Below are 18,655 nucleotides of genomic sequence, written 5' to 3' on the forward strand. Positions count from 1 at the left end.
AAACGCCCGCAGAATCGAGACCAGTCCCGGACGCGAAAGGCACGATGGCTCATATTCCCATAATTTCCTGTACTCTAACTCTGCAACAAGCGTCCAGCAATGTATCTGAGCCTGCCATACTAAGAACGGTCCACGTCGCTTGCGGAGAAATGATACATCGCCTATCACCCAGGACCTGTGCGGCAAGACAGATAATCCTGAGACCTTGACGGGTTCAAACGGATTCAGAATTGCGCAGGCTACATGGTAGTGTCCTCGTCATTAGTCGGCAAGAGCTGGAGGTCTCCTCCGTCGAATCGAGGTTGGGCGGACACCGTCTAAATGCACCTCTTGGGCGTTGTCCGCTGTTGCTATGAAGTAATCCTTGACTATCGGCGCAGCGGACCCGTGCGTCTTGCGGATAATGCCGTCAGAGAACACGACAATACAGGGACCCGTGCAGGGACCAGGAACATTCCGAGCCTGTGGTACAGCCCACACACTGAACAAGGCCGCAAGCACCTGATGTTTGAGACATGACGCAGTCACAGCACCCGGCGTGGCGAGCATACGCGACGATCATGGCCAGCGCATGATAGCGCAGCTCTCTGGAGGCCTACAGCGGGCACCGCGCCAGAGGATAGACTGCAGACGATGCATGATGTCAGATCTATCTCGAAAGGCCTCAGCTGCCAGCAGGGTAAAGGGCTCGGTAGCTATCACAAGCCTGCCGCATTGTGTGAGTTCGCGGGAACAACAAGGGCAGGGTCACGTAAACCTTACCTGCACTGACAAACCACCAAACTCGCACACGTACTGCCTGTTCTCAGCGGGGAGAGGTTACACCCTCAGCGACGCCGTGGCAGCACCCGCACCATCTGCGTGCGAGAATAACCATAACAACATACGCATGGGCGCAGCTAAAAGTGCAAGTATTTCAAACCGCATGCTACAGCTTTCTAATGCGGTATTAACATCAGGAGACTCTAACCTGATCTTGCCATGATGGCTTTGGCAGCGTGGCGGTAAGTAGCCAGTGGCTAGAGAAAGGGAATAAGTCGGAGCTTGAATATGAGGAGCTGGTTTTGTGGTGAGCAGCTTTACAAAATCTCCGCATCTCCGCGGCTTACTCGCTACCTCTGTACCGCAGAATCTAGCAACAGCCGTAGGTCACGTACGCACCGAAAATGCACGCTACTATGTCAACAAAGGTTGGTGGCTACTCGTGTCGTTCATTAGCTTGCGTGCCAACCGGGGTGGGCCATTAGAAACAACAGGAGCGCATCGCCGCGCTTCAGCAAGAGATCATTGAGCTACAAGCCACTCTGAAGTAGGCAACGCTAGCGTATATGCGCTTGAATATGTTAATATAATTTTGCAGGGCCGACGAGGACGTGGATATGATAGTCTCGAAGCACATCAAGCTGCTGCATAGCTACAACGAAGCGAAAGATGCGGCCCAGGTGAGATGCATATACCCGTCTTGCGTAGCCGTGCATTCAACTTCGGGCCACAAAGATCCTCATTGGACGCGTAAGAGTGGAAATCCCACCAGATACAGACAGCAATCTGACCCCTCGGCTCTAGCTCGCTGCTCACAGGGGAGTCACTATACGACAGATCCACAACGAATATGGACTCACCGACAAAGACTAATGGTATGCTTTCAGGGTTAAAGTAGATCAGTGCATGGCTATGAACGGGCACGATAATGAAAACATAGGCCTATGAGGGGTATACGATAATGCAATACAGAGGAATCAAGTAAGATAGATGCGTCTAACAGAGAAAATGTGTGAATCGATCCCACCCCAAGAAACAGCTCTCCGAGAAACAGGCTACCGGGTGACTGCAGCCTGTATGTTGTTTGTCCGCTCAAGCAAGCCTTTCACGCGGCGGCTGAGCCTCTCGCCCTCCATTCGGCGCTCCCACACCTGATACGCAGGTGTCTTCTTCTTCGGAACCCATGCTCGGCTGAGGCCATCTCTATTAGCTCGTGACGTGATGTCGACGACCTTCGGAGAGGCGGTGAACTTGAAAACCTCGCGGTACAGCAGTTTCGACTCGGCGGCTAGGGTGGTGAGGGAAAGTGGCTTCCCAGGGTCTTCGGAGTCTGAGTCATCCGTGTCGGACTGGCCCGAAGGAACAAGAGGTGGCGTAGATTCCCGAGGGATGGGGACGGGCAGCTTGGGAAGAGCCTCAATCTCGCGCAGGAGATCCTGCCCCTTGAGGAAAGAGTTCTCCGTACGGAGAAAGCGCAGGGTACGACGCAGAGCATCGATCTGGAAGGGGATAAGTTGATTGCCCGGTCAGAAACAGTAGGAATGCTGACCTGTTCCAGCAGATACGATGTCTCGAGACTACTTTCGACCTGAATGTTTTCTGTCTCGGCGGGCTGCACTCCAGGAGTGGCTATGACGAAGTTAGAACATCCATCCAGCGATAAGTTGCGAACACCCACCTTGTCGCTCGACAGTACTCGCGGCAGTCTTGAGCTTCTTATTATCCTGCTCAAGCGCGTCTAGATCGGACTGCAGCTGCTCCATCGCCTCTTCGTACGCGCGCTCCTGCTTGCGTGCCTTCTGGAGTTCAGACTCGAGGTTAGAAATCATCTCGCCTTGCTTTTTGACGCCCTCCATACGGCGCTCCATAAGCTCGATCTTGACGCCGCTCTCCTGAATATGTTGATCCTTGGCCTTGAGTGTGCGAACGAGCGCCTGCATCTCATCGTTGAGCTGTGCAAGCTTGCGTTCAGCCTCGACATTGACAGCGGTAGCAGACTTGATCTCGGGAATGCGTGTGATCCAGGGCGCAATGCCGGAAACTGCGGGAGTATCAGTAAGCAATGCGTAAGAGGAATGATGAGAGACCGACTCTTCTGAATGTTTTCATTCTCGCTCGCCGCCTGGATGAGCGTGTTGACCTCCTGACCAACCTTCGTAAAGAACTCTCCGACAGCGTGCCACGGAGCCGGCCCGTCCCTGTTACCCTTCCCAATTGTGGACGCAGCGCACTTGCTAACGAATTCCAAGACAGCAGCAAGCTTGAACGCCGTCTTGGAGCTGCGGACCTCATTGAGGTGGGGCATGACCTGCTGAGCAAGGGAGAAGCCGAAGTTGACGAGCTCCGGCACATTCTCACTGAGCGACTTCAGTTGAGGTACCAGGTGCGCCTTGGCGGCAGCTGAATCACCGATGAGATCTTCGAGGCGCTTAGCAAGTTTCCTGCGGGGAATCAACAGTCTGGATCTTAGCATTTTTGTATTGTGGCTGACCTTGTCAAAACTTTCGTTGCCCTGCATTGGTCGAGGAGCTTCTGCAATGGTTCAAAGAACTCGGCTTGCGAATCTATGCCGTCAAGATCGACCTCTTGGTCTAACTCAATTTTGAGCCGAAGTCACGATGGATGGTCGATTAAAGACCCACCACCGTCTTCCATGATGCCCGTGATTGCGGTCTTAATGAGGCCCACAGAGGCAGAGAACATTTCCAAGTCGTAGTCACACGACAGTGTATAGCCAAGCTCGCGCTCACCAAGGTCGAAGTCGAAGCCGTTGAAATATGTCTCGACCAAGTGGTCAAATTGCGACTGCAACCTGCAAGCGCGCTCAGCCAATGAAGTTGCGGATAGGGACGATAAAGACCGACTTCGCTGCATCGCTGACACATTCATACGCGCGGAACTCTTCACGACGGAGTAAATCGATGTGCATATCGATCCGCTTTTCCATCGGCGCGACATCTGGGTATATGCGGCCAATATTCAAGAATGACTCGACGTCACAACGACGTAGAGTAGCCGCAAAGCGTTGGCAGGTGATAGATAGATTCGAAAGACGGCCACGTAACTATACTGGATGTTAGCACTAGAACATCGACTTAGATTGCAGGACATACCTCGCAAATACCGACGAGTGCTTCGGACACAGATCCAGTGAGAGCATCTGGCAAGTTGTGCGCTTGTGCAACGAAAGTGTTGATGAGGTCTATCTTAGCAGCAAGGCGCTGGAAGAAGATGTAAGTGTTCGTCGCATCCATGTCGGTCTCGACGTAAATCTGCGGGAGGTAAGGTTGGATAATATCGAGCATCTCCCGTGTCTCTTTGGCTTCGATGCGTCTAAGCTCGAGTTCAATAGCCCGGGCCTGATTCTTCGACGCAGAAGATTGCAGCCTGAGGTTGAGCGACATCATGGCGGCGGTCTGTGACACAGCCGTCGCCGACTCGTGTTGCGCAGTCTGTGTCTCGGCGCGTAAAGCATCGAGCTCGTTCTGCAGCTGCATGACCAGCTCACGGAATTGAACAATAGTACCCTCAAGGTCCTGGCACGCGTCTTCAAGCACCTGGATCTTGCGAGCCTGTTCGCGAATCTCAACGTCCTTTCCATCTGCACAATGTTGATTAGCAGGCATTGAGATCTGAGAGACTGCGCTCACTGAGATCTTCTTGCATAGTTTTCTCGGTCTCAATATGATTCTCTTCGAGCTCGTCATTGAGTTCTTTAAGAGCTTCGAGGTCCTCGATGGTGACGCGCATCTCCTCGATTTTCTCTCCAAGCATAAGATTGCGTTCAGTAAGCTGCACAAGCATCTCTTCAGCACCCAGAGCATCGTCAAGCTGCGCTTTGAGATCGTCAATTTGAACCTCGGCGTTAGCAAGTTTGATAAGCGTAGACTCGTATTGCGCTGCGCCGTATATGAGCCGGCAAAAAGCGCCAAAATGAAGATGATCCTCACACTGCAACTCTTCGAACTCAGCTACATCTTTCTCCATTTCTGAAATGCGTCGTCTTTGCTCTTGGTCAGTTTCCTGGGAAATGTCCCGCAGCCTAACGACGTTCAGCAAGGATCACGTTGATGACGGACATACATACTTTATGAGAGCTTCCTTCAACCTTTCATTCTGCTTTTCAAGCTGGATGTAAGGAAGTGCGTGTTTAATGGTCTCATTGCCATCTTCTCCCGTGCCACCCTCTCGTAGGTGCTGCAGCTCGACCTGAACGATGGCAAATTGCTCCTTGAGTTCCTCAACTTCGGATTCTGCAGCCTCGGCACGTTCTTCGGCAACCTCCTTGTCCAACATCGCCATTTCCAGCTGTTCTTGCCAATCCCCAACACGACTGTCGGAGAGCTGGGACAGTTGTTGAGCATCTGCTAGTTCGCGTTTGGTCGCAATGAGCTCGGTCTGGAGTTGATTGAGCTTCGCTTGCAATTTGGGTCGAAGGGCGACGAAGGATTCGGCTTCGTTCAGGCGAGTTTCGAGTTCACGGATATGGCGCGTGTCGTCTGCACGCTTGATCTCGAAGACGCGTATCTTCGCACGTAGTTCTTGTAGCTCTGTGTCGTCTAGTGAGGGTTGCTGCTTGACGCTTGTATGGGTATCAAGATCCGAATATTTGGAGTGCACTCACTGGAGGCGTACTGGAGCGCGTCGGAGGCAAATCTTCGCCAGGTTCGGGAGATGGTGGGGGAGGAGGGGTTGCAACGCGTCGCAGATGCGATTGTTGGAGAGGTGAAGACGCAAGGACGGATAGTGTTGGAGGAGACTGAGATACAGCTGGGGGTTCCAGCTTGTGCACACGGTCTTGCGGGAAAGCATCTGTGCTTCGTTGCTTCGAAGGACCAGGAGGTGCGTCAGAGATGACAGATGACCGGCGCGCAACAGTGCGCTGCTGTAGAGATACTGAGGGCCGCCGTCTTGCAGGAGAAGCACCAGCACTAATTTTTGCACGGGATGGTGAGGCGAGACCCGTAGAAGGGTTCGGGCTTACACTTGCGCTAGACGTCTTGGACGGGCTGTTAGCACGTGCAGAACCAATCGAGCGCGAAGTGTTCGTGCGTGAAAGACCTGTGCTTCCTGTACGTTGATGACCTAGCGTTGTCTTGGACATTGGAGGCTGAACACAAGTCCTTAGCGCTGTGCAGACGTAGTAAAGCTAGGGAACTCACTGGCGGTGCCGGTGTAGGCTCTGGCACAGAGAGGATAGCTTTGACCTGACTCGGACGCACAAACATACCGTGCAGTATCTTACAAGTGAAATACCGGACACCCTGCACAGTGCCGTCATTCTTTCCCGTTGGCTCTTCCAGTTCGACGCCAACCCATTTGCCGGCAGAGAAGGAGGTCGGGCCACAAAAGCGAACAAATCCTCGACCCGCGGGAATTTCGACCACGGCACCAATAGGAGGGTCCGTCGGCGCCATCGCTGTGGCCCAACACGAGGATATCGACCGAGGCTCGGATTCAAGAGGTGGTCGCGGTGAGCACTCGACGCGTGCAATACAACAGCAAGTAACGGGGTAAAGCTTTTGCTTCGATCAGAGTTTGATCCGCTTTCTATTGTCTTTCTAAGCGCATTGACTGTGGGAACGTTACCAATAAGCCCTTGTTGTATGGCTGGCACTTACACTTGAGGCCATAAGCAGTGACGTCCGGAGCGGTGCGCACAGAGTTCTTCACTATACTGCCAGTTGCTCTTCCTGGAGGGACCCTTGTCTGCTGTCGGCGCGGTTCATTTCACTGTGGGCGGCGACAACCGTGAAGCTGTTCTTTCGGTGAGTGGGCCTACGCTTGAGCCTAGGACGTGCGAATTGAGAGTTTGCCTCCTGGTTCCATTTTAGCGAGCGCAAGGTGGAATATTCCCGATTTGCCTCGTGGAGTCGATACCCTTACGACACAAAACAGGGTTGAAGAATCATGCTAAATACGAGGAGTGGACAAGACAGTGCGTCACCTACTTGTTGTTCGAAGATCCCCGTCTCAGCTGGTCCGGTCCATAGACGGCGATCCTTGGCCCCCAAGTCGAAATGGGCTGAATGGCCATGGATCCGAGGAATCAGAGACCGAGCGTGAATATCGCTCAGTGTCACGCTCTGATCCCTCTTCTGGGCAGCAGCGGAATGGAAGGGGCATAAACGGTCATCATCCCGACGCAGGCCCTGCTCCTTCGGTCACTACTGCACCTGAGGCGCCTCCGAACGTTCCATACTGGTCTGCGAAACGACATCTCACTTGCGGCAATCCCGCGCCACCTCCAAGATGGGCTCCCAAGATGAAGCCCTGGCGTGCGTCCCCGTCGAAGCTGAAGACGCACAATGCCTGTCTAGTTCTCTGTTTAAACATCGACGTAGACCCGCCAGACGTGGTGAAGACAATCCCATGCGCAAACCTTGAGTGTTGGGTCGATCCTCATAGCATGCCGTCATACAAGGCACTCGAGATCATCGGAACGAACCTGCGCCACCAGTTTGAGGGCCTTAGCCCCAAAATTATGTATAAGGCCTTCCTAGACCCTTCCGACAATGAGTTGCGCGAAGGTTGTATCAAGGCGCGAAATTCGGCAAAAGACGACGCGGTATTGTTCCACTACAACGGGCACGGCGTGCCGAAGCCAACCCCAAGCGGCGAGCTGTGGTGTTTCAACAAGAATTATACCCAATACATACCGATGTCATTACAAGAACTACAGCGATGCCTCGGCACTCCCTGCGTCTACATTTGGGACTGTTCTTCAGCTGGCCATTTACTTAACAACTTCATAACTTTCGCTAAACGTCTAGATGAGGACACTCACATGAACACAGGCAGCTATCCCGACCCTCCCTTCCAAGATGCAATACAACTTGCCTCTTGCCTCGCTGACGAGCAGCTTCCTACCTGTCCCGAGCTTCCTGCCGACCTGTTCACCTCATGCCTGACATCCCCGATCGACATCGCCCTCCGATGGTTCATTATGAACAATCAACTACCGAACAACATTACGAACGACATGGTAATGCAGCTGCCCGGTGACCTCAAAGACCGTCGTACACCCCTTGGTGAACTTAATTGGATCTTCACCGCGATTACAGACACTATCGCATGGACTACGTTTCCCCGAGAAATATTCACTCGTCTGTACCGATCAGATCTGCTTGTGGCTTCGCTCTTCCGCAACTTTTTGCTCGCTGAGCGCATAATGAAGAACTATCATTGCACGCCACATACCTCCCCCGCGCTTCCTGCTACCAACACTCACCCTTTGTGGGCCTCGTGGGATCTAGCCGTCGACGCCTGTTTGCGACAGCTACCCGAACTACTTATGCACGCCGAGCTGCCACCGAACGGCCAGATTCCCGCTTCATTGACGACGAGCCGGCGCAGAGCTACTGCTACTGCTCTGGGTGCTCCCGGAAACGAAGCGAATAGCGAGAAACAGTACACCTATATCCCCAGTCGATTCTTTTCAGATCAGCTGACGGCTTTTGAGGTCTGGATATCTCGAGGTGGCTCGGCATTAACCAAGCGGGGACCACTCTCGCTCCCGCTGAGTAGGAATCAATCACCGACTCCAGACCAGAACGGCGCTGCGACACCGTATCCCCCTCCATCTAGCTCAGACTCGACCAAAGACCTTGTACCTCGCAAACCTCCCGATCAGCTCCCTATCGTGCTGCAAGTTCTTCTATCCCAGCCACATCGTCTGCGCGCGCTCATTCTTCTGTCACAATTTGTCGATTTGGGTCCGTGGGCGGTGCACCTAGCCCTGACGATCGGTATCTTCCCGTACATCTCGCGACTTCTTCAAGCTGCCGGGCAGGACCTGCGTCCCGTTTTGATCTTCATCTGGGCTCGTATCCTTGCGGTTGATCCGACATGTCAGGTCGATCTCTACAACGGACAGGGTTACCGGTATTTCGCTAACGTGCTAGCCATTCCCGAGGACCCCCGTGCGCCTGCCATCCCCAATGGCTCGGAGCACAAGGCGATGTGCGCATTTATCCTGTCTGCCATCGCCCGCGATTACCCGCCTGGGCAGCGGGCATGCTGGAGCGAGCATGTGTTCGATGCATGCTACGAAGGGCTGGACGACAGCGACTTCCTACTGCGTCAATGGTCAGCCTTGTGCGTCGCGCAGATTTGGGACCAACATGATGAGCTGCGGGTTTGGGGTGTGGATAAGGGTACTCAGGACAAGCTCATTGCTTTACTTTCGGATGACTCGCCCGAGGTTCGTGGTGCGGCACTGTACTCGTTAGGGACCTTCCTTGGCGCGTCAGGCTCAGCAGATCTCAGCAAGCTTGGTGGCGGCGGATCTGGAACAATGCACCAGCTCGAGGAGCGGATACACTTCCGAATGGAGGTTGCGGTTGTGACTGGGGCGGCGTTGGCAATCAAAGAGGATGCCAGCCCGATGGTTCGCAAGGAACTCCTGGTGGTTATCAGCTGTCTTGTCAAGGAATGGCGCGGGTACTTCATTGTCTGCGCATGGCTCTACTGGGAAGAAGAGCGCCGCCAGAATGACTTTAACACGCAGCAGGAAGAAGATGTCGCAGAACAGGCCGTCGCGGAGTGGCTCGGCGGATTTGAAGACGATAATGTTCGTGAGGAGAACAGGGTCTGGTTGTCGTCATTCTTCACGATCTTCTCCGTCTTGCTTGAGCTTTCTTGTGACCCGTACCAAGAGGTGGCCACGAACGCCCAGACTGTTGTTGACTACGTCATAGCGCTGCTGCTGGAGTCGCCGTTCACGAGGCTGGAGAACACTTCCTTGAGCAAGCCTCCACCGAATGCGCTTCAAGCAACCATGAAGCGCCGTGCAAGGTCTCGAGTGCCCTCGCATGGCTCGCAAACCACCGTAACGCAGGCGCCTCCATCTCAGGCTGCAAGGCCAGGACTCCCGCGGAGCGATACGATGAGTAGTGGCATGACGGCCACCTCGATGGTCGTCAGCAATACTCTGAAGCGGACGTCTTCGTTTGCGAACGCTCTCCGACACCTTGCTGGCGGTCTTCCCTTCCCCTCTTCGGACGGCGACGGCGGACGCTCGTCGCCCAAGCCTCAACCCCAAAACATCTCCCAGCTTGAGGTACCTGGTGTCTCGCGCCCTCCCTCGCCCAACCTGAATTACGCGCAATACACGTCACCCTACTCTCGCCCGTCGTCGCCCTCGCATGACTATTACCTCCCGCAGACACCGCCGTCTCCCGGACTGTCGACCCGCTCGGATGAGACACCACGCCCGCCGGTGGAATACATGGCGTCGGATGTTATCGAGGCACTTATGGAGGAGGATATGGAGCGTTTACGCGCCCGTCGCAGAGCTGGCACGCGCTCTAAACAGCATGGACACCATCATGGCACAGGCGTGATGTCAAGCCCATCAGGGAGCACATTCTCGGTGGACTCTGTCGGCAGTAGTATCATTCTCGGTCTTGGCACTGGCGTGGGCATCAGGGACGTGCTTCCGCTCAAGAGTCGGTTCTACGACTGGTGCTGCGAGTACTTCAAGGAACCACAGATGAGGGTAAGTCCAAACCGAACTGTGTGATTCCTCTCGTTGATGGATTTTGGTGCGCAGCAACCTGAACCGGACGAACCCGGCAGCATGGAATACAACTACCAGGTTTGGCGACAGCAGCGCAACGAGAATATTATCAACGAAACCCGCGCCCAAGCCGATGTAGCTGGTAACATATCATGATTCTGCGACCATTGGTTTCCAATCTGACACCTCTCTAGATAACTGTAGATGGGACAGACCCGTAGCATCTATCCCTACTTCAGTATTTCCAACGCAAATCGCGTTCCATGCTTATGACCCACATATGGTGGTTACCAACGAACAGGATCTCATTCTGTGCGCCTCATAATGCACACTGTTGCTCTGTGCTCGGCTAATGCCGCTTTCTACAGCGTCTACGACTGGCTGCACAAGAGGAAGGTCTCCCAATTCTTCAACGGCAACCCGCTGGGTAGCAGTATCACGTCGTTACATTTCATCAACGAGGAGATAGGGGGTATCATCTTAACTGGGGCGGGTGAGTATTCTGAATCCAGCATTTGCATGCATTGCTGAAACACCAGACAGCGGATGGCATCGTACGCATGTACCGAAATTATGACCCGGATCTCAGTGGTAGCCCTGTTCAGATGGTCAGCTCTTTCCGGGGCCTCAACGAGGTCTTGCGCATGAAGCGTGGTGCCGGCCTCATAACGGAATGGAAGCAGCAGGGTGGAACGTTGCTTGTGGGCGGCGACTCGCGCATGGTGCGGGTCTGGGATGCACATACCGAGAGCTCAATTATGGTCAACGCATTCGTCACTTACACCGTGATCCCTCGCTAAATTGTGGCTTGCAGGATATCGACACTCAGGAGGAGAGTCCCATCACCTCTATGAAATGTGAAGACGGTAATCTGAGTGTGTTCGTGGCAAGCTTCGGAGACGGAGTAATGAAGGTATTCGATCGTCGCCTCGAAGAGGATGAGGCAGTGGTCCGACACTATCCCGCGCACTCTTCGTGGGTGCAAAAAGTCAAGTGGCACCCGACGATACCAGCGCAGTTTGTTTCGGCGAGGTATGCAAATCAACCCTGCGCGGCGTTCCAGATGTTAACTAAATGACAGTGTTGATGGCGATGTTAAACTGTTCGACATCCGAGGGTCACAACAGCCTGTATACACGTGGGATCTCTTTCCTCAGGGTCTGTCGGCTTTCGACGTGCACGACTTGACAGGGGTCTTTGCTGCGTAAGTGATCATCTTGATGGGTTTGTTGCCCATCTGAGCTCTGTTGATCCTTATAGGACCTCGTCTGTCTCGGTGGCCAACTGGAGAACACAGCGCACTGCCGTTCACTCACTTTCGCAGAGCGGAGCGCTTTCCACGCTTTCCACCGTGCTGACTGTTCCTCCGCCCAGGGATGCGCTCTCGCCGTACATTATGCGCACAAGTGCACTGGCATTCCATCCTAGAGAAATGGTGTTTGCTGTTGGATCCTTAGACGGACACGGTGCGTCGCGTGCCCTCTCGATGTTACTCGACTTTGTTTTGATAGTCCATTTCAGTGCGTGTTATGGGCTGCAAGCTACCGCCCTGAGTAGACCTCCATCTAAAATGCTTCCGTTATCTTGCTCTAACTGCTTTGCTCTGCTCTCGCATCTATCACTGAGGCTCATCTCTGTTCTTCAGTTTTATTCATGTTTATTCTTCGAGGCTTGTGCTAGTCTACGTCTGCCACTTGCTATCCATCTCATTCAGCCCATCTGTGGTGGTGTCAGTATCACCAACCCACGGGTCGGGTTGTTTCTACAAACCACGCTCAGTTCTGCAGCTCTCTGTAATTTTCGCTCGATTCGTCGTTTCAGGCCGCAACGCCTGTGCAAATGCCTGCGCGGAGCTCATGAGGCCTCGGTCGGGTTTGGCGCATCGGCTCGGGTTGATGCGCCATCTGCCTCATGCCTTTTGACGCCAAGTATCGAACTGATGGTAGTCGGGCGTGATGCAACCATGGTCCTCATCTCAGTTACTGGCCGGACTCCACGCTCTCCCTCACTCTTTTTAAAGGGATAGATTCTCTCACTCATTTCTGTCTCTTTATCGTCACGTCGTCTCTCCGCCATGCCCCGTGAAAATAGCTTCAGTGACTCGGATGGTCGCTCACTTACACCCGATCTGGAAGATGAGCTCGACTCGCCCGTCGTCAGCTCCCCACCTCCACTGCCGCCTCTCAACACAGAGGCAATGGGTAGGAGTCTCTCTTCTCCACAGCATGAAAACAGACCCAATATGGAGGCTGCGCTAGAACCTCTCTCCGCTCCGGCAAGCTTCAGGGAGCAGCAGCCTGCGCGCTCAGCGAAGAGCACGTCCAGCGAGCGTCCGCAAATGCGAACAATCTTCATGGCCCCTGGAGACCGCTTCCGCCGTGCCGTGCGCAAGGTTATTGCCATGCGCCGAGGCTCAGTAGCGATGACCACTGGTCGCATCGGTGCCGAGCCCGGTATCGACCCCCGTCGCGAGTCCGCGTTCATAACATATGGACACATCCGGCAGAAGTGTCTTATCGAGGTCGTCGACTACTCTGCTGTGCGGAGTAGCTTCGGACGCATGACCAACTCCGAGTTCATCAAGTTGCTCGCCGACGAAGGAGCGAGTACGAAGGAGTCCTGGGTCAAAGTGCGGTGGATCAACGTCGGTGGTATCAGCTGGGACGTCGTGAGCGCGCTGGCGATCAAGTTTGGTTCGTCTATCCTTGTGCGCTTTTTTGTGCCGCCGTGATTTACTAAACGCCTTGCAGACATGCACCCCCTCGCCATCGAAGATTTACTTCATACACGCAAGGCCGCACGGTCTAAGGCAGACTACTACCAGAAGCACCTTTTCCTCCGTGTACTATGCCACAGTCTTGTCTCTGACGAAGAGATGAGCACACCCGACAACTCGGTTACACACCTACCTCGATCATCCTCCCCCGAGCCTTACGACGACCAATCGGATGCCGAAGACTCCGTTGACAAGGACGACGGGGACGAGAAAACGATGTACGGCAGCCCGCCTTCATCTCGCTTCGCGACAGCCCGAAATGCTCCTCTGCGCGCCGCAATCCAGAGGCGCTTCAGCAAGGATGTGGAGTCCTCTGCCCACGCCCCTCGTGCAAACCTGGGTGTTCCGCCTATAGCCCGCTTCAGCAACACTGAAGATCTGCAGTCCCAAGTACGTGCGACCTCGTGCCCTTCCCATATCCTGAATTCATCTCCGTTATTAGACCAAGAGCACCGCTAGGACGGCTAAACTTGTCCGGGACCTGACAAAGGGCGAGCGCGTGAACGTCAAGATCTCGCCAATGTGCATTTTCCTATTCCGTGATGGTGTGCCTGCATTTACCGTACGCGTATTCGGTATATTCACCTGAGGCGTTCTAGGCACTGTTGTCACCATTCATCAAGATAACAGGTTGGGTTTCACCCAACCAATCACGAACCGTCTCCGTCAGCGGGACACAGGTTTACGCCAAACGGCAGATGCTTCTCTGCTTGTCGAGAGTCTTCTTGATCTAGGTATGTACATGTGTTTCTGTCGTTGAAATGTCGTTGATCAGTCACATAGTTGTTGATCAGGCTCTGGAGGTCGTGGAGGAATACCAGCACAAGATATTGAAGCTTGAACGGGCTGTCCTGCTGAAGCCTAGCATGAAGCATGTGCGACGGTGTATGTACCTTATCTTGCTTCGTACTCTGTAACGGTGCTAAGCGATGTCCCGCATAGTGCATATCCTTCAAGGCGACCTTATCCTGCACAAGCGTACTCTGGAGCCAATCAAGACGGTCATCTATGGTCTTCGGCGCTATGACGTCGACCGTGTCGCTGCGCTGTCCGAGTCGCTCGACCCTGCCGTCAAGGTTCAAGGCTTCATGAGCCACAAGTCGAAAATCTACCTTGCTGACGTCCACGACCATATGGAGTACATTCTGAGCAGTCTAGACATGTTCGCTGGCATCAGCGAGAACTTAATCAACTTTACCTTCAACATGTCCTCGTATGAGATGAACGAGGTCATGCGCAGGTTGACGTTGGCCACGATTATCTTCCTCCCTTTAACGCTGCTTACCGGTTACTTCGGTATGAACTTTTCAAGTATGTGGACCATTGACCATGGTCACACCGACGTCGTGTACGTATTCATTCCTTCTATTTATTATTATTATTATTGGCTGCTATGCGCTGTCGCTGACGTGCGCTTCGTAGCTTCTGGATCATCGCGCTTCCGCTCATGGTTATTGTCGTCCCCATTTTCCTCTGGTCGGACCTCGGCAGGATCTTTCACTACATGAAGAAGAAGGTGTCTCAGCGCAAGCTGAAAAAGGTGAGCAGGAACAGTTGTTCAGCGACCTCTGCTGATAATATCACCATAGAAATTGAAGCAGGCATAGGCCTGGCGTTTGACTTACTAATCATTCTTACCTGAAGTTCTCTTCCTGATGTGAGACCATGGATATCTGGAATGTCTGCTCTCGCCCACGCCCACCTCTCTCATCTTGCTTGTCGATCTAGTTAGTCATTTAGGGTCTTTTGGCGTCCTATCTCTGTTATCTGTCACCCTCAGCGCATCGTCTTCATACATACATTCCACAGTGTCTTTTACTCACATATGTTACCCATTTGTCACTGCTTGTAATCATACGGACCTTGTTTCTTTGTTAACGCTACCAAACCCCGTCCTCGCTGTTTCCCACAGTCTACCACGCTAGCTTTCTGGACCGGAAAGCCGCATGTTCATTAATAGCGACTTGACATCGAATAGCAGCTGATTTGTTATTCAACAGTGGCTGCAGAGAAAATGCTTGCAGTCATTATCGAGGTGCTAACTGGCCCGGGCGGAAGCAAACTGAGGATCGCCAATCGTGCGTGAGCACTGCGGTTCCGTTGGTGTCCAGCTTCCTGGTACCAGGCCTTGTGCTTTATAACGGTGAACGATGAAGCAGACAAAACGACACGAAGGGGCGTCGTAGGTCATGATTGCCTTGAACATCGCGACAAGCAATCTCCATATAGCGGAATCACACTTCACGTCAAAATGTAGCGCACAGCGTCTGCCTCCCTGGACTTGCATAATCAAGAGACTCGCCACGACGAGGCTCAAATAGTCGTACATATTGATTGAGATCTAATGGAGATCCATCAATACATGGATACCTCTACACAACACCGACACCCACCTATCTTGGAATGCTTTTGACTAACCCCCAGTAACTTCTAACCTGCTCGTGAGCACCTTCACAGCGGACGCCGGCATCGTGAGGAAGTTGCTCATAAGTTCCGTGGTCGGTGCGATACCACACTTCTCGGCCTTAATGAGTGTGAGCTGAGTGAACGCAACGTCAAACGCAAACTTCCGGCCGGCAGCGTACGCACACGCCGCCATTGCCTTGTCGAGCAAACCCAATTTCCGGAGGACACTCGTTCTCGCTGGATCGGGGCCTTCGTTGAACTCCGCTGCGACTGCACGGCGGCTCGCATCGTTCTTGCTGCGGCTTTCCTGCGCCTCCTTCTTGCTCCCGTAAAACACGCGGTCACGCTTTGATGGGCTCCGCCCCCAAATGGACAGCCACTTCTGGTAGCAGTCGTTGACAAAGTCCCTGACGGCCGCCGTCTCGTCCTGTAGCAGCGGCACATCGGAGTACTGCTTCCAGAGGGCGACGATGTCGGCATCTTTCTTCACTGCGAGCCCCGATAGCTGCGTCTCGCACCGCTTCTTAACATTGCCTTCGATCTCCTTTGCGGCATCCTGGAGCTGCTCGAGGACGAAGCGACCGAGTCCCTCCTTGCGGAGCGGCCGTCGGGGATTACCTGCTAGCGAGGATTCGCCCATGCATTCAGGTATATCATAGTCAAATCGCCTTTTGTCGGCAATGAAAATGTCCGGTTTTACGACCATGCCCGACTTGCGGGAGTCAAGGATGAAGTTGAACCTGCCGTGAGGGGATAGGGGTGAGTATAACCGTCTGAAATTTTTTGCCAACATACATCAGTGCAATCCTCTGCGTTTGCTCATGCGCGTAACCAAACATGAACATCGCTAAGTCATGATACTTGCTATAGAGGCCCGTCCGAGATGCAGACACACCCGACACAAGGTGTCGCTGCAAGATTACAGACCGCTCCTGCGCGTCCGAGCGCCGCGCAGGATCAATGTCTTCCCACAGCGTCTGCACGGCAACGATCTCGTCCTCTGGCTCGAAGTTTTCTTCCTTGAAACCATCCGGCACCGTGACGAGCTCTGCGTTCGTGAAGGGCTTGACCAATGCGGGGTCCCAGATGCAGACCGCGGTGTCTGGAGCAGGCGTCAGACTAGTAATGATGAGCCAGACGCGCTGGAGAACCCTACCGCCGTCAACATCCCCCCCGGCGAGCATACTAGGAAGTGAGACAGGGCCCTTGCACGGCACGACAATCACATCCTTGTACAGCACTAACTCAGGTACGTCCACCGCCCTCACTTTTCGCACATCCGACGCTAGCCGTGCAGGATTACGGTACAGCTGCAAAACCGCATCAACGAGAATTCGGACTAGACTGATTCAGAGTGTAGATTCGAATGCTCACTAAGCAGTCACCTAGCATCAGATGACAATCATATATGTTGGGCGAGTCCTCAAAGGCTAAGGTCGACGAGCGAAAATAGATCTCGTTTTCTCGCAGCTTGCCGGTAGGATCTGAGAGGCACGAAAAGTCGATATCTGTTATTCAACTAAGGGAACATACCGGGAACAATAAATGCCTCAGCAGAAGCGCGCAGTGGGAGCCGCAGATTGTCGAAAAACGCCTTCAGCACACGGTCCCGAACCTTCTGGTACTCATCGTGCGTATATTCTTCTTCGGGTGTAAAGCCTGCACCGATCAGTCGCATGAAGCGTTCTGCCACAGATATAGGCTTGCCACCTGGGAGGTATCTGGACCCGGACAGAACCAAGGGATTGACAGCATCGGACGATGTCACCTCGTCCGTATCGTCCTCAACATCTTCGTCGTCCTCGGGCACCTCGTTACGAGACGCTAAACCGAGCACGCGCTGCGCACCCAATGCAAGCTGCAAAATGCGCTGTCGGGTTACACCCTCGTTATTGTCGACATTTCTCCAGAGGAGCGGCATGGCGAATGGGCCCTTGATTTGCATCAGCGGCACGATCATCTTGTCGACATCCGTCCGCATGAGCTCCGCGAATGCCGACACGGGTACGCCGTTGTGATGTAGGTTCGCGATCGTATGTCTGTTCAGATGCGGACTCGTCGACACCCGTGGCACTGCGACGAGGTCGAAGATGAAATGTACCGGGTGTAGTGCCTCCAGTTCGCCTGGATCCATGTCCATCGCGAGTTGTACCTTCTGCTGTGACCTGCGTATCCAAATTCGCGGCAGCTCATCCCCGTACACGTCCGCGTGCTCTGGGTGCAATACCCACACGCCTTTCGACCCGAAGACTCGCCCTTGGACTGCGCATGGCAGCGCATCCAATCCGAGTGTGTCTTTGATCACCTTAAGTGCCGCCCCGTTCATGAACCCGCAGCCGTCCGTGTAGATCTTCTCGGGCGGCACCTTCCTGGCAGGATCATCCAAGGGTGCGTCTACAGTAAGTGTCAGTCAATCAATGCTGCATGCACGAGTGATTTCCCGTACACTGGTCATCAATGATCTCTATTAGTTCAGGAAGGAAGAAGTGCAGCACTGGCCTCGATGTCGACAGACCGAGGTCAAAGCGTGCATTGAACTTCGAGACAGGCTGTGTACAGCTCTCTTCAGTAAAAGGGGTGCAAAGTAATTACCAAGAGCCATACCTGGGCGGCATTCAGGTGCAGTGGGCTGTGGCGGGCAACGAACTCCTCCAATGAAAGCCGGTAGAAGTCACCTTCGCTCTTGCACGGTAGCCTGTCGTAGTCCTCGCCCACTTCCATGGCATACGCTTTCTCTTCCTTGGCGGCGAAAACCTGGAATACCCTCCCGCACAGGACAAACTTCTGGTTTAAGAACTCCTTTTCTGCCGTTCGGTCGCTGAAAGACTCAGGAAGCTTTATTTGCAGCAGCCGTCGCGAACCAAGAAAACGCGCAAAGCGATGCGAGCGCCTCATCTCCATCTTCCCCAGTGTGAGCTTGAATGTCGCCTCGGACACGCGCTGCAGGTGGCACGTCTGCTGGATTTTCCCACCGTACCAGCTGGGTACCCCGGACCACTCGCCCTTCAATCCGAGCCCACGATCTTGGTTCTCGACGAGTGCACTCTGCTCGCAATCAAGCTCTTGCCTACAGTTCATCAGCGAGCGTAGTCGGTTACAAAACAAGACGTACCACAGTAAGTTGTCCACCCTTGACAATCGCGGTTCAGTTTTGTCTAGCAGTACAGCTGCAACCTTCGGCGCATTCTCTA

General features: G+C 53.8%; 5 protein-coding genes across 5 annotated transcripts; 2 read left to right on the forward strand and 3 right to left on the reverse strand.

Moving 5' to 3' along the window:
* Positions 1-27: 27 nt before the first annotated feature.
* PHACADRAFT_248387 (uncharacterized protein) lies at positions 28-726 on the reverse strand. The gene has a single exon (XM_007390996.1). It carries the CDS (start codon positions 547-549, stop codon positions 262-264), a length of 288 nt encoding a protein of 95 aa, XP_007391058.1. The 5' UTR covers positions 550-726; the 3' UTR covers positions 28-261.
* A 518-nt stretch (positions 727-1,244) lies between these two features.
* Positions 1,245-6,295, reverse strand: PHACADRAFT_112443 (uncharacterized protein). Its single transcript, XM_007390997.1, has 13 exons — positions 5,925-6,295; positions 5,387-5,857; positions 4,850-5,337; positions 4,713-4,804; positions 4,413-4,661; positions 3,876-4,363; positions 3,627-3,826; positions 3,408-3,574; positions 3,254-3,353; positions 2,854-3,203; positions 2,441-2,803; positions 2,312-2,391; positions 1,245-2,261 (listed from the first exon to the last, which is right to left on the reverse strand). Exons 1-13 carry the CDS (start codon positions 6,177-6,179, stop codon positions 1,818-1,820), a joined length of 3,747 nt encoding a protein of 1,248 aa, XP_007391059.1. The 5' UTR covers positions 6,180-6,295; the 3' UTR covers positions 1,245-1,817.
* A 759-nt stretch (positions 6,296-7,054) lies between these two features.
* PHACADRAFT_248390 (uncharacterized protein) lies at positions 7,055-11,997 on the forward strand. Its single transcript, XM_007390998.1, has 9 exons — positions 7,055-10,261; positions 10,316-10,424; positions 10,477-10,594; positions 10,651-10,775; positions 10,826-11,043; positions 11,097-11,314; positions 11,364-11,486; positions 11,543-11,748; positions 11,804-11,997. Exons 1-9 carry the CDS (start codon positions 7,172-7,174, stop codon positions 11,833-11,835), a joined length of 4,239 nt encoding a protein of 1,412 aa, XP_007391060.1. The 5' UTR covers positions 7,055-7,171; the 3' UTR covers positions 11,836-11,997.
* A 327-nt stretch (positions 11,998-12,324) lies between these two features.
* On the forward strand, positions 12,325-14,947 carry PHACADRAFT_248392 (uncharacterized protein). The gene is made up of 9 exons (XM_007390999.1): positions 12,325-12,483; positions 12,541-12,975; positions 13,033-13,448; positions 13,501-13,603; positions 13,658-13,792; positions 13,842-13,943; positions 14,001-14,406; positions 14,481-14,598; positions 14,648-14,947. The coding sequence occupies exons 1-9, from the start codon at positions 12,357-12,359 to the stop codon at positions 14,663-14,665; spliced, it is 1,860 nt and encodes a 619-aa protein (XP_007391061.1). The 5' UTR covers positions 12,325-12,356; the 3' UTR covers positions 14,666-14,947.
* A 485-nt stretch (positions 14,948-15,432) lies between these two features.
* On the reverse strand, positions 15,433-18,542 carry PHACADRAFT_135496 (uncharacterized protein; the record flags this gene model as incomplete). The annotated part of the gene is made up of 7 exons (XM_007391000.1): positions 15,433-16,204; positions 16,260-16,566; positions 16,621-16,774; positions 16,839-16,948; positions 16,998-17,858; positions 17,911-18,013; positions 18,069-18,542. The coding sequence occupies 7 exons, from the start codon at positions 18,540-18,542 to the stop codon at positions 15,472-15,474; spliced, it is 2,742 nt and encodes a 913-aa protein (XP_007391062.1). The 3' UTR covers positions 15,433-15,471.
* Between the last annotated feature and the right edge of the window lie 113 nt (positions 18,543-18,655).

This window comes from Phanerochaete carnosa, assembly GCF_000300595.1.
Source record: "Phanerochaete carnosa HHB-10118-sp unplaced genomic scaffold PHACAscaffold_1, whole genome shotgun sequence".
NCBI lineage: Eukaryota > Fungi > Basidiomycota > Agaricomycetes > Polyporales > Phanerochaetaceae > Phanerochaete > Phanerochaete carnosa.

Bases quoted from the DNA above. Each gene is read 5' to 3' on its own strand.
- PHACADRAFT_248392 (XM_007390999.1), top strand. From the start codon at position 12,357: ATGCCCCGTGAAAATAGCTTCAGTGACTCGGATGGTCGCTCACTTACA. The intron at 13,604-13,657 runs GTGTGCCTGCAT...GAGGCGTTCTAG, and splicing joins CATTTTCCTATTCCGTGATG to GCACTGTTGTCACCATTCAT. The intron at 13,793-13,841 runs GTATGTACATGT...TCAGTCACATAG, and splicing joins CGAGAGTCTTCTTGATCTAG to TTGTTGATCAGGCTCTGGAG.
- PHACADRAFT_248387 (XM_007390996.1), bottom strand. From the start codon at position 549: ATGCTCGCCACGCCGGGTGCTGTGACTGCGTCATGTCTCAAACATCAG.
- PHACADRAFT_248390 (XM_007390998.1), top strand. From the start codon at position 7,172: ATGCCGTCATACAAGGCACTCGAGATCATCGGAACGAACCTGCGCCAC. The intron at 10,425-10,476 runs GTAACATATCAT...ACACCTCTCTAG, and splicing joins CGCCCAAGCCGATGTAGCTG to ATAACTGTAGATGGGACAGA. The intron at 11,749-11,803 runs GTGCGTCGCGTG...AGTCCATTTCAG, and splicing joins TGGATCCTTAGACGGACACG to TGCGTGTTATGGGCTGCAAG.
- PHACADRAFT_112443 (XM_007390997.1), bottom strand. From the start codon at position 6,179: ATGGCGCCGACGGACCCTCCTATTGGTGCCGTGGTCGAAATTCCCGCG. The intron at 5,338-5,386 runs GTGAGTGCACTC...ACAAGCGTCAAG, and splicing joins CGCGCTCCAGTACGCCTCCA to CAGCAACCCTCACTAGACGA. The intron at 4,364-4,412 runs GTGAGCGCAGTC...AACATTGTGCAG, and splicing joins AACTATGCAAGAAGATCTCA to ATGGAAAGGACGTTGAGATT.